Raw genomic sequence first — 14,126 nt, 5'->3', positions numbered from 1 at the left:
CCAACACAAAGATAAAATACACCTAAAACTGATAATGGCTCAGGTACCTTATCTTACAGTTAATTATCAAGTTTGCAAGCAGATTTATTGCAAAGGTGAATATTTTCAAAATGGCATTAATGTAATCCTAAGTTTGATAAGACGCGTGTATATATTAAAAATATTTCAAATACGCAAACATGTTTTAGATATTGTTGATGCGTTATAATAATATAATTTTAAAAAATAAATAAAATAAATAATAACATATTATTAAATTATGCTATATATTACTGAAATTATTGACATATACTTTGGCAATTAATTTAAAATTACTTTTTTTATAATAAGTAGAGAATGTGATCATTGCAACTTTTTCATTATAAATTAAAAAAACTTATAATAATTCAAGATCTCATTCTTTATTTAATCTGAAACAGGCTTTAAACGAAGTATAAAATTTAATTATTAACATATATAATGTGTTAGAAAATATAAAGTTATAACAAAAATGAAATAAAACAAAATCTTTTAAAATAAGACAAAATTTAATTAATTAATTTAATCTCAAAGAATATGTCAACAATTAGTTCGATAATTTATGTAGAATGGTAATACTCTTTAAAAATTGTAAAATATTTTCTTAATTAAATAAAGTAGAGTTGATTTAATTAATATTGAAATGAATTATTGTTGAAACACATTAAAAAGTCAATAATGATATCTTATCTTGCAGATGTGACATAAAAATAGAACACATGCTACTTTTCATATGATAAAATTGACGAGGTAATAATTAAAAAAATATATTATATTTTTATTATAAAAACAAATAAATTTAACTAGTATAAAAATACAATATGTGTAAAATCAATTTGTATAGCTAGTTTCTCTAATGCAAATTTAAGAATTTATAGTAATTTATAAAAGTTTTAAGATTCATTAAATTCGTGAATTCTTGATATATCACATTTTGTGTCTACACTGAATTAACGAAAAATAGTAATACCCTTCCTAAAAAATTTTTTAAATAAAAAATTCATGTATATGAAAGTATACGAAAGTATATAAAAATTGACAAAAAAGGACAGATTTTGTAGATACGATCAATAGAAAATTATATAAGAGAAAACAAGAAACTATTAGACATTCAAAAATTAACTATTCGAAAATGTAAATTGGATCAATGTATGTATTTAAATAAGTACCTACTTATTATAACAAATTACCTTTTTAAAAAAGGTAAAGAAAAGCATGTAATTTGCAACTAGCAGCATACTTTTTTTTACAAACAACTGTGTTTTCTTTATTATTAATTTATTTTCTTCATTACTTTATGTATAAAAGTATTGAGGTAAGATCGTCGAAAAATATATTTTACGAGATATTTCATAGTTTATGTAAAATTAGTGTCGAATTTAGGTATAAAATATCTCGTAAACTATTCATTTTTTTACCAGTTTATCCTTATAATTTTTTATGTCAAAAATTGCGAGAAATTGATTTATATTAAAAAATTATAGTAGGTCCATTTTAAAAAAAACATAAAAATGACTTTTAAATCACCTTGAAAAGCGCCCTTCAGAAAAAAGTCAATAGCGCCATCTTCTGTCCCCCTTCAAATCAAACGACTTTTGTGTGAAACATTTTGTTGTACAATTAAATATAAAAAAGTTCTTTTCTATATATTTGGCAAGCATATTCATGAAATATGAAAAACCAATATAATATTCGATTCTAAACTCTACATAAAAATGTGCACTTTGAATTTAAGAGTGCAGATAATTTTATTTTCTACGTGACTTATGAAAAAAATTCTCTTTTAATATGAACATAAACATTTTATGCCGCATCATATCGTATTTTATATTCAATAATTCTTAATATTCTAAATATGTATGTGTGTTTGCTACTACTGAATAATATTAAAGCACAAATTTTATTTCAAATCTTAAAATAATGTTGAAATAAAATGACAAATAAAGTTACAATAAAGTTTAAAATTTTCCGGATTATGTTTATAACATTTCGATTCTAACTTTTATATAAATTGAAGTATCATGATACTTCAAAATATAATACATAATTAAAATATTGGTTACTTAATATTAAGGAAATATGGATAGTATGGAGAAATATATACATATAGTTGTATGGAGAACTGTTATTTATATCACACATTTTACTATTACTTTCCAATAATAAAATTATAATAATTATATCAAATAAAAATTTTGTTTAATATATATATTAATATTTATTTAATATATTAATATATTAAATATTTATTATAATATATTAATATTTATTAAATATATTAATATATATGTATATATATTAATATTTAACATATATTAATATATTTTAATAATAATTATCAGTTTTTAATCAAATATATGCTTGGAATTTAAAACATATTATCAATATATAAATAATGATTTATATTATTCTAAAATATAATGTTTCAAAATTTGCATTTAAGGGGGATTAATAAGCAATTGATATAAATTATATAACATATTTGTATTGGTTACTATACTATAGTACTGAGATATTTATTAGTACAAGATTTTATTTTAATATAATACAAGGATGATTATACAAATTGTATTTGTATTTGTACTTGTTTGATTATACATATTATACTTTACATAATTTCGATACAAAAAATATTGTTTGAAAAATAGTGTAATTCTTCATAATATATATTAAATGATATATTATTATATATTATTACAAAATATTTGCATTAGTTAAAAAATCTGCTGATTATATTGTATTAATATTATTTAATATATCCATCATTTCATTATTTCCCACCAAGTTTTAATTGCAATACTATTGCAAACTTCCCATAAGAATTCTAAGGCATCCGTATTCTGAAAAAGAAAATATTTAATTTCCAGCTTCTTGATATATATTTTTATATCTTGCGAGCTGAAGAAAAATATTGTTACGCACTGTAATTTGTATAAAACACTCTTATAAGATCTTTCAGATAAACAATTATATATTATTTATAATGTAATAATTAATTTTTTTCCTGATTTTCTATTTTATATATATTATTTTTTAGGAATTACTCTATTTAGAGAGATACATACATATTGTATGCACAACGTTTATAATAATTAAATAATTAATAATTTAAATAATATATTGCACAATTTGAATATTAAAAAAATTGTCAAACATTAATGGCTGATACAATCTCTAAAGTGTATAAATATATTAAAAGATACAAGTTATATTATACGTATGTACACACGGAAAGCTAGCTTTCATACCAGTTCAGCCTGATGGAGTGCCATTTTTTCGGCAGTTTTAGTGTAATTCTTCATTTCTTCTTGAGCCACATTTTTATTAATTTCTTGAGCCATACTGGAGATCGTGACGATCGAAACAATTAACAAAGTTAGATATATTAACTTCATTGTTACTTATTACGTATATAACTTATAAAGTATCCAACATTTAAACTGTACATATCACACCTTCACCTCAATTTATACTATAAAATCGTGACAAAAATACTATAAACATTATCTAATCCAAAGAATTTTAAAATTTATTACGATTTTATATAACTTTATTTGAATTTTTTTTTTAATTTTAGATAAAGCAGTGTTTTAGTATTACTTTAATAATAGCAAACAGTATCATTGATCATAAAATTGCTTAAAGGAAATAAACACGATGTTTTATGTATTTAGATATTTAGATATTCACATACACATTTACGATGTAAAACATGTTTCTATTATTTATTACGCATACAGTTAAATAATATATTAAAATATATGAAAAGAATTATTTCACTTAATTTAAAAAAAATGTTAATTATATTATTTCTTAATTTTAACCTCTAAATATAATAAATTGCCTTTATTTATCGATGGTACAATTTATCAATGTTACCGCACATAATATTATCACTGAACTATTAATAATTGTTACAATAATTAAAGCTGCCACTGTGCCAATAAATATCATCGGTGAATAAAATTCAAAGTAAATATAAATGATAAAAGAGAATCATATTCTCCGATGATTTTGACCTTGACAAATATCATCAAAGTCATAATTCTGAATAATCTCCAAAAGGTGTTAACCATCGCTCATTGTTTTAACAAAAAGCTACTGACAAATAAAGCTTCGTACAAAGTAAGAGTCGAACGTAAACTGAACAATGAAAAATTCGATATTGAACACTATTTATATGGGTATCATTATCTATACTACTCGCATACACATACAGACAATCATTCAGAACTTTATATAAAATATTCAAAAATAGCAAAATTGAAAAATGAATTATAATCTTGATATTAATATGTCGCCAAGGTGAGTGATTATTCTGTGAGTGATTTTGAACAGAACTTTCAGCTTATTATTTATTTCGAAACTTATTTATTAATTAGCAAAAATAATTGATTATGCAAATGAATGTTAAATGTGATAATTTCAGTGTTATTGAGCATAAATTCTACATTAGTTGTATACTTGCATACTTAATACGTAGGGCGAAATAAAATGATAAAGTATATAAGTTTGCACGAAGCACAAAGTGTAAGATTAATTTATTAGATTATTAGGTGTAAGAGAATGAGCAGAAAAATGATCGTTCTGTCAGTAAGACAAGACGGGGTCAGTATTACCTTAAATCATTTTAAATTAGTTCAATAAAAATTGCAATAAAACGTTAATTTATAATTTTTATCTTTGCCATTTTTATTTTTATTTTAAATAAAAAATAATCGAGGGTCAAGTTCGATCAAAATTCATTTTTTGTTTACGCGTGTATATCTTGAACCAGAGCTAAAACAATGGTATATTCGAACTCTGCTTATAAAACTGAGTTCAAAATGTTCTCCGAAATTATTTGTATCGAAAAATTGCAATAGTTATCTATATCTGCATCTTAGATGAAAAAAAGTGTTATCTTTATTAAATCTAGAATAATGTTCAGATAATTTGATTTAGAGTAATAGCACATAAAAATACTTAAATAGTAAAACTTAAGCAGTAAGCGATGAAAACTTACAAATAAAAATATGAATATATTTTTATATCATCCCTTTTATATTTACAACAAAATCATCTTTATGTTATCTAAGATAAATTTACATATTTTTATTTCATCTTTATCTAGCTAATTTTAAAATTATTTTAACACAACACTGAATATAATCTTAATTCTGATAATTATTCTGATCACTGGCGGATCCTGGGGGGGGGGGGGTTAACCCCCCCCTTGCAAATTAAAAGAAACAGTTTTGCTGTATCCGTTTAAAAAATATAAGCAAAGAAAAACAAACGTTAAAGAGCTATCGTCGTTGATCCTGAAGTAAAAGCTAAGCATGAAACCAAAAATATTAAATCAAATAATTTTGCAGAAACCCCCCCCCATTATCGACGTCAGGATCCGCTAGTGATTCTGATATTGTTGTCTTGGTCTCCGCAGATAAAGCGGCGTCATGAGGATAATGTCTTGCCAACATTTGATTTGGTACGTAATGCGTGCCTTCGAATTTACAAAAATAGCGACCTATTTCGCTATTATCGATCCATTTTGGCGTTGTTAAAGTTATACGATCTGAAATAAAAAATTATGATTACTATGATAAACAAAATAATACATAAAATAAGATAATAAATAAAATAATAAATAATAATAAATAATTAAATTAAAAAGGGGAATATAAAATAAATCAAGATAAAATAAAGTATTATTTTACATCGTGTACAAGGATAGCTCGTAAAATAAATAAATATAGTTTTAAATGAAGACGTATCAAATGATATTCATACCTTCGCCAACATAACACATTTCGTTTCCTTCTGTAAAAATTATGTAATGTGTTTGTTGCCTAGAGGTATAAAAATTCCAGTGTCTAAAATACATTTGTGTGTTTATATTATGCCTCCAAAAACGATCTATAGACCATATATGTCTATCTACGTTTCGATGCCATCCGACTATCACTCCGATACAATTTGTTAATTGACATCTTATGATCATACCAACCGCAAATTTTACGTCTTCTGGTCTTGTATTAAACTGCTTTGTACTTCTAACATAAAAGGTGGACTGAAAAGTGTAAGATCTTGATTAATCTTTCTTGTCAAGTAATTTCTAAATAGATTTTTATAGCAAGTTAAATTATATATACAGCTAAATAAATTATAGATAAATTATAATTCGTACGTAACTGTACATGTAATCAGACTTTATAGAGATTATTTTTTAATATTTTATTTTAATATACAGTAAGTGTATAGTGCTAACATATCCTACATCTCTCTCTCTCTCTCTCTCTCTCTCTCTCTCTCTCTCTCTCTCTCTCTCTCTCTCTCTCTCTCTCTCTCCCCCCCCCCTCTTTCTCTTACCGTGTTTCTAGAATTATTTGGAATAATCTGGAGAGGTGCATCAGGTAATTTTGGAACTATATATAGAGATTTAATAACGTACCACAGCTGAAAAAAAGGATTAAACATGAACAAAAAGTCTATGTGAACAGAGCTCTAATTACAAATGTTTACTTATAATATACACACTCCTCAAAATAATTAAAGAATAAAAAAAGTTGTTTAAAAAATAGGCAAATCTTTTTTTTTGTTTTAAAAATGAGAATTTAAATAAAAAAAAAGATTTTAGAGCTTGAAATTTCTACTTTTTTAAAAGCAGTCATAAATATTTTTCACTGTCTTCAATTCTGATATTTTTTACATGCAGAAAATTACGAATTTAACAAAATAGAACATTTTCTTCTCACTTTGTGGACAGGTCGCATGCACAAAAAAATCTGAAAAAATTATTTGACTCTTTTTTGCGTTAAAGCCTGAAGTTTTCCGTATAACACCTTTTTTGAAATTTTAATTTTAATTTTTTCTTATCAAGTTTTCGAGAATTGAAGAGAAAATGATCATTTTTTAAAACAAAGTTACAGCTGTTTAAAATTTGCCTATTATTAGACAATTAATTCCTCAATTATTTTGAGGAGTATATAAAGCGGTCATTGAATTACAAGTCAAAATTACAAGTACATTAATTATAGTGATAAAATTATTAAAAATCATATATCAGTAATTGCCAACCTCTGCAGCTCTTATTTCAAGTAATTCTTTAGACTCTGAATACAGTTGCCTGAGCAGCTGTCTTTGGTTTACAAGATAATCCGGAGATTTTTTAGAAATTATGCTCAAACATCTTATATTTTCTGAACCCTTCGTGGCACTGTGAACAATATAAAATTAATATACGTGTGTGTACATAATTAAAGAAAAACTACCGAAATTTCAAATATTTCAAAATTTAATTATTATACCTACTATTTTAGTTTTCTAAATATACTTATTATACCTACCAAAAATTATTTAGGTAAATATGCATAATAACGGACCCAGCCCCAATCACCTTGACCTTGACATATGTTGTCAAGGTCATAGGCCTGAGTAACCTCCAACAAATTTTAGCCATCGCTTGTTGTTTAATAAAAAGTTATTAACAAAAGAAGTTGCAAAGAAAATATAAAATATTAGAAACGTATGTGCACATACACACACACACACACACGGGGGGTGCAAGGGGGGCCTTTGGCCCCCCTCCCGCACCCTCCCCGCCAGTAGGGGACGCATTGCGAAGAGTTCAATTACAATGGACACATGCTGTAAGTTGTAAAGCGAAGTCCACCCTGCCTACCGGCGGGGAGGGTGCGGGAGGGGGGGCCGAAGCCCCCCCTTGCACCCCCCCGTGTGTGTGTGTGTGTGTGTGTGCACATACGTTTCTGATATTTTATATTTTCTTTGCAACTTTTCTATATATAATGGAAAAGTATTTATTATAATGTTATTATAATGTCATTACAATGGATATGCTTTGCTCATTATATCGAAGAAAGCATCGAAACGCTGTTTATTACAGGTTAGATTTATAAATTCGTAAAGCAATATTTTCCGTTTAATTTCTATCTAGCCACCAAGAATGACGCAAATCAACTGAGAGGGATTTGTTATGATATGTCTTGTTATGATTTATCTTGAAGGGCATAGTATTATTATATGTAGTAAAGCAAACGCGTGAGCGGGGGAGGGGCCGAGCCCCTCCCCCTGCACCCACTCCCCACATTCACAGTACAGTATATTTAATGTATATGGTGTCACAAATATTGGTTTTATTTAGTAAACTTTTTTTGTTAATAACTTTTTATTAAACAGCAAGCGATGGCTAAAATTTGTTGGAGGTTACTCAGGCTTATGACCTTGACAACATATGTCAAGGTCAAGGTGATTGGGGCTGGGTCCGTTATTATGCATATTTACCATTATGGTAAATTTATTACACTTACTGTAACATTATTTATTACACTTACTGTTTTGGTTTCCAAAATATATTAATAAAGAGTCCCCTTCTAGTAATGTGTACTATTAAATCGCAACGTAGACCAAGTCTTCTGGCCACGCTATGATATATTATTAGTAAAATTATTTCTTGGCCACATTTATTTTTTAAGACCTGTACCAGATATTACAATACAGGAACTAATTAAAGCGAGAATATTTTTAATGTATAACAAATATACCATGCCATGGTCACAGCATAAAACAAGCCGTAATTATAACATATTATAATCTATCTACAATAACTTACATTATCTATGCACATGTATTCCACATTTGTGTCTTGCAATCTGCATGGTCGGAAGTTTAATTTGCCAAATATATATTCCTCGAGTGTATCTATAATCTGCGTTCCTTCCACTTCATTCCAATGGTTTTCGTTAATATTATTGTTTTTCCAATAGGAAAAAATTTGAGCGGATGTCGAGAATATCGAATGATCGGGATGTTTTTCTTTGAGGCAATTCAATATCTCTAGAGCGATATTATCTAGCGATGCTTTTATATGCGAGTAAAATACATCCTTTTTGGGTTTAATTGCTTGTGCTATAATAGTAGCCATCCGTTCTAAAAGATCGTCAGGATAGCTAAAGCTATTCAACTTATTCTTTCTCATCGAATGTTGCTTCATATAGGAAAGGAGTTTTAGATGGCAATATCTTTTAGTTAGATCACAGCCAGTTTTTCTAAAAAATGTACATATTAACTGTGCAATAAATACTATATGTCTATAAAGTTAATATTATTATAATATATAATATATATTGAGAATCCTTACTGTGGAGATTGTGTAAGTAAGTTTTCAATCCCATCAATGAAGAAACAGTATTTTATAAAATTTTCAGGCTTATTAATTATCTGATCAATGTTATCTCTTAAATGTTGATATTGATCTAAATGAAATACGTCTTCAAATAGTATTAAATTATCGATTGATTCATTGTCATAATAATGTTTATGAATGATTTGAGACACATAATCTCGTAATTCCCTCGCACAATTTATGCCTGTATCTATAAAGTCTGAGTTTTTTTCATCGTTTTGTTCGTTCTCTTTAGAGTCCTTCTTCTTATTTTTCTCATACTGTTTGTCATGAAATTTCTTCGCAGAAGGCCATCTGAAAAATGAAATAGAAAATATTTTAAACTATTGAAAATTATTACTAAACAATGCTATTGCATAAGTAATACATTTTCAGACCAATAAATTTTTTTAAACACATAATATTCAAAAATATTAGTTAAAATATAAATATTTTTGTTTTAATACAGAAAATATAAAATATATAAATATATGTATATTTTTAATTTTAAATTGTAATTAAATTTTAAACATTAAATATGCAATCCAATGAAGAAAACTATATTAACATTATAATCTCATCATTATGTAACTATAGCATATTATTTAATTTTTTATTCTATATTTGTAAAACAGTGATAGTTTATCAATTAAATTAATAAAATAATAAAATTAAATACATAATAAATTACATAATAAATAATTAAATAATTAAATTAATAAAATAAAAATGCAAAATTACTAATATATGATATATATTATTCTATTTTATTATATTATATTGTAATATTTCCGTATTCCTAACTCAGGCCCGAATTTGATAAAATTTAACTTGCATATGGCACTTACTAAATGTAATATTGAATGACAAAAATGTGAATAGAATGTGCGGAAACGTCTAGTTTTCAAAATATTCAAATTTTAATTATCTGATTAAATAAACAATTTTTAATATTTTTAATATTTCTATTTAACAAGAAATTAAAATTTTTTAAGAAATTTAAATTTTTAATTTTTAAAACTTTTCTTATACTGCTCGTCATAAAATTTCTTCGCAGAAAGCAAAGCATTTGAAATTGAAGCACTAAATATTTCAACAAACTTTTTAAAGTCACATTAAACAGTGCTATTGCATCAACAATAAATTTTCAGAACAAATACATTTTTTAAATTGCACATACTTAAAGTATTTAAATATCAATGTTTTAATGTAGAAAATATAAAATATATAATATTTAGTTTTAAATTATAATTAAATTTTGCACTAAGAATATATAATAACAAATACAATTGACAAAGCTGTATTTACTTTATATAGTCCTATTATACAATTATATCATTTATTAAATTTTTATATTATGTATTTACAAAACAGTATAGTTTAACAAATTAATTAAATAATAAAATAAAATAATTAATTTAATAAAATAAAAATAATGAAAACATTAAATAAAATAATTAAATTAATAAAATAATAATGTAACATTAATAACATTTTAATATATATTTATTCTTTTATTATATTATGTTATATAAATTATGTGTTTATATTATACAGGATGTTCTCGAGTTAAATGGCCAAATTTGAAATATGAACTTAAGACCTCAAAACAAAGAAAAATTTCTTCTGGAAGTATGCTAGCATACGCTTCATTCAAGAGTATTGACTTCTAAAGTTATAGAACTATAAGAATAAATATTAGGTTGGCCAAAAAGTCATTGCGTTTTTTTTTATGTAAATGAGGGACGAATTTTTCATGGGAAACAAAAACTTTAAATAATATATTGTCCACTTTGTTCGATTATCTTTTGCCATCTTTCAGGCAATTTCATGATTGGATTCGATCAATGCCTTAATTTTGTCATCATCAACTTCGATCAGCTTTCCTGAACGTGGTACACCTTTAACATCAAAATTTCCAGACCGAAATTTAGCAAACCAATTCTGACACTGCCGTAGTTTTAAGGCATCTTCACATAACTTTTTATGAGCTTGCAGTATTTTTTCCTTTTCGGAAGTAATACAGCAAAATATGACGAAAATGTTCTTTTTGATTTTCCATTTTGAAATTGACGGCAAACAAACAATTGTTAACGAAATCGTGCACTTTCTTTTTCTAAAACAAGCTTAAACTGTCAGTTGTCAAGTTACATAATGAATTTGCGGTTTAGAATAAAGTTAATTACATTTCAAGACATCCATTATTGGAAAAAAACGCAATTACTTTTTGGCCAACCTAATAATATCGAAGTGTTTTTTACTTTAAAAATCGAAGATCATTGACAGGTTTATGTGTAAACACAACAGGCTTTGTACTATAAACAAAGCTCCGTCCATTCGTATCAAATAATTGTTAATTAAATGCTTTTGCGGATTAAACTAATACAATCATGCCTCATACGAATGCCGTATTCGAATGAATATGATATGATATTGTATGTACATGGCTGTCAAAAAAGTAATGAGATTAATATGTAGTGCATTTTCGTTGTAATATCTATCATTTTTTTCATTAATCTATAGTTTTGTAGGTATATTTGGCTTTATAATTTTGTAAGCAACTTTTTTTCTATTCCATTATATATATATATATATATATATATATATATTTTTTTTATCGTATTATTTTGGAGATTATATCGTAAAAAAGGTTATATAAAAAGTCTACAATAAACCATTTTGAAGTGTAAACAATGAACCATGGTTTTCATTGTTAACAACAGTTTATTTTATTTTATTTTGTAACTGACTAGTTGCTACAATAAATAATAATAAAAAAAAATCTGAGAAAAAGTCTGATTAAAAATAATATGAATAAAAAATTTGATTGTAAGCGTCAAGTAATAAAAACAACATAATTAAGTTAGCTTTAAATTCATACCATCCTAATCTTATTTATCATGTCTTATAATTACCTCTTCTCTTAATAAACATTTTAAAACATAATAAAATAACTCTAACAATTCACAGTATAACATATGTGGTTTATTGTTTACACACCCCTGTACGCAATGTACCCATTTCACATTTTTTTAAATAAATTGAAATTGTGGTTAAACTTACAAAATAACTTATAAGTTATCTTCTATATTATGTAGCCAACTAAATTCATAAACTGTATGCAAAAACAAATCTCCAACTCAATAATTAAGAAAGATATAAGCCTCTGAAATTTATGGTTCATTGTTAGACTACCTATCCTATATTATAATTTTTTTATTATATTATAAAAATGGATAAGAAAAGAGCTAATAAAAGCCAAGGTGTAGAAACGATAATGCAAGCAGTTATTTAAAAAAAATTTTTTTTAATTATTAAAAAAACAAATTTTACTAAATTAAATTGTATTGAATAAACAGAACAATTGAAGGAAATGTTTTGAAGATAGGTACTTGCTCGCACTTTGTTCTCTCTACGTCATATATCTTATTAGTCTGTTTTCCTTCTTTTTTTTATTGAATTATTAAAAATTATATTTATTATAGATTATTTATCTGTTTGTTTTATTACGTTATATTTTTAATATTTTTTATTTATTTTATTTTAGTAAAATATATTTTTTGCATAAGTAATAGATTCTGCGATTAATGCAAAAAATTACAAAAAATTTACGCACAAAAAAGATTACCTCTGACAAAATATTCTTTCCCAAGGTTCGACATACTTGATAGAATGAAATTCCTTCCATACAAATCTGAAGCTAATGATATCATCAATGCTGATATCATTATAGCCGAGAATGATCTCTATCACATCGTCTGGTAAGTACATTATCGTAGCCATTACAAAAACAAATCAGTGAAACACAAGAAAATAATATAAAAAGTAATTATACTATTCGCATAATTAATTCTTTGCTTTTAAAAACACATTAATCTATTGCGATACTATTCTTATATCTCTCTCGATTGCAGAGAGCACAAATGCGTGTATTTTATGCACTGAACTATATACTATACTGAAATGCTCACTCATTAAGCATAGCCGGTCACTCGAATCATCTCGAGAAACAGAGATAGATTGATGGCAAACACATCTATCCTTGTCTGAAACATCTTCTGATTGGTGCTTTAGTTCGAGTGGTACGTTAGAAAAGGACGAGCTGATGGTGGTTTTCTATCTCTTCCTTCCCATTTGCGTAAGCATTCCAGTATAGTATACAGGGTGTCCTAGAATATTTGGGACTAAACTCGTATGCAGATAGAGCGGACTAAACTGAGTGGAAAAGTTTTTTACCATTTTGCAATTTTCGTAATAATTAAGGCTCCTGGGTGCTCACCGCGGCCATATTGGATTGTGACGTCAGAGGCGAGAAAGCACACGCTGAAAATTCTTAGATGCCATTTTTTAATGAAAAGATATTTCGATTAAACAACACTTCAGATGACTTTAGCACACTCTTAAAAAACCCCGAAAACTATCCTTTTCCCTTTATAATCAATCAACATCTGTAAAATGATCGAGATATCAGACTTTGACATGCGGAATGACTGCGCATGTGCAAAGACCAGATGGACTGGGCTTCATAATATTACATTTTACAGCTGTTCATTGATTATAAAGGGAAAAGGATAGTTTTCGGGGTTTTTTAAGAGTGTGCTAAAGCTATCTGAAGTGCTGTTTCATCGAAATATTTTTTTATTTCGAAATGGCATCTAAGGCCGGTATTCATAGTCCGTTCTCATTTCAAGACCGTCTTAAGTAATGTCTTAAGATGCAAATACGGCTCTGTGATTGGTTAATCACATCTTAAGATTGTACTTAAGACAGTCTTAAATATAAGAACCGACTATGAATACCGGCCTAAGAAACTTTAGCGTGTGTTTTCTCGCCTCTGACGTCACGATTTCGACATGGTCAGCAAGGAACCAGGAGCCTTAACCAACTATTAATTATTAAAAATCGCCGGATTAGCCCGGCTGGGTTGCTAGGCGCGCAAGAAGTT

General features: G+C 26.4%; 1 protein-coding gene and 1 long non-coding RNA gene across 4 annotated transcripts; both read right to left on the bottom strand.

Annotated features, from left to right (window-relative positions):
* Nucleotides 1–2,588: 2,588 nt before the first annotated feature.
* Nucleotides 2,589–3,473, bottom strand: LOC145942418 (uncharacterized). The gene is made up of 2 exons (XR_014426355.1): nucleotides 3,267–3,473; nucleotides 2,589–2,858 (listed from the first exon to the last, which is right to left on the bottom strand). It is a non-coding gene; the product is annotated as an uncharacterized LOC145942418 (long non-coding RNA).
* Nucleotides 3,474–5,019: 1,546 nt separating this feature from the next.
* Nucleotides 5,020–13,122, bottom strand: LOC145942502 (F-box only protein 21-like). 3 transcript variants are annotated; one of them, XM_083049299.1, is made up of 9 exons: nucleotides 12,810–13,122; nucleotides 9,158–9,496; nucleotides 8,630–9,065; nucleotides 8,352–8,494; nucleotides 7,078–7,216; nucleotides 6,370–6,456; nucleotides 6,008–6,070; nucleotides 5,791–5,849; nucleotides 5,394–5,575 (listed from the first exon to the last, which is right to left on the bottom strand). In XM_083049299.1, the coding sequence occupies exons 1-9, from the start codon at nucleotides 12,962–12,964 to the stop codon at nucleotides 5,539–5,541; spliced, it is 1,458 nt and encodes a 485-aa protein (XP_082905425.1). In that variant the 5' UTR covers nucleotides 12,965–13,122; the 3' UTR covers nucleotides 5,394–5,538. The 3 variants fall into 3 exon arrangements, with proteins under 3 accessions (XP_082905424.1, XP_082905425.1, XP_082905426.1); XM_083049300.1 differs by having other exon boundaries at nucleotides 5,436–5,575; nucleotides 5,791–5,820; XM_083049298.1 differs by having other exon boundaries at nucleotides 5,020–5,575; nucleotides 5,791–6,070.
* Between the last annotated feature and the right edge of the window lie 1,004 nt (nucleotides 13,123–14,126).

Source organism: Prenolepis imparis, unplaced genomic scaffold (genome assembly GCF_030444845.1).
Source record: "Prenolepis imparis isolate NDT839.2.m4 unplaced genomic scaffold, iyPreImpa1.0 SCAF_11, whole genome shotgun sequence".
Classification (NCBI taxonomy): domain Eukaryota; kingdom Metazoa; phylum Arthropoda; class Insecta; order Hymenoptera; family Formicidae; genus Prenolepis; species Prenolepis imparis.
The sequence above is the reverse complement of the archived record's forward strand: the minus strand, read 5'-3'. Positions and strand labels throughout refer to the sequence as shown.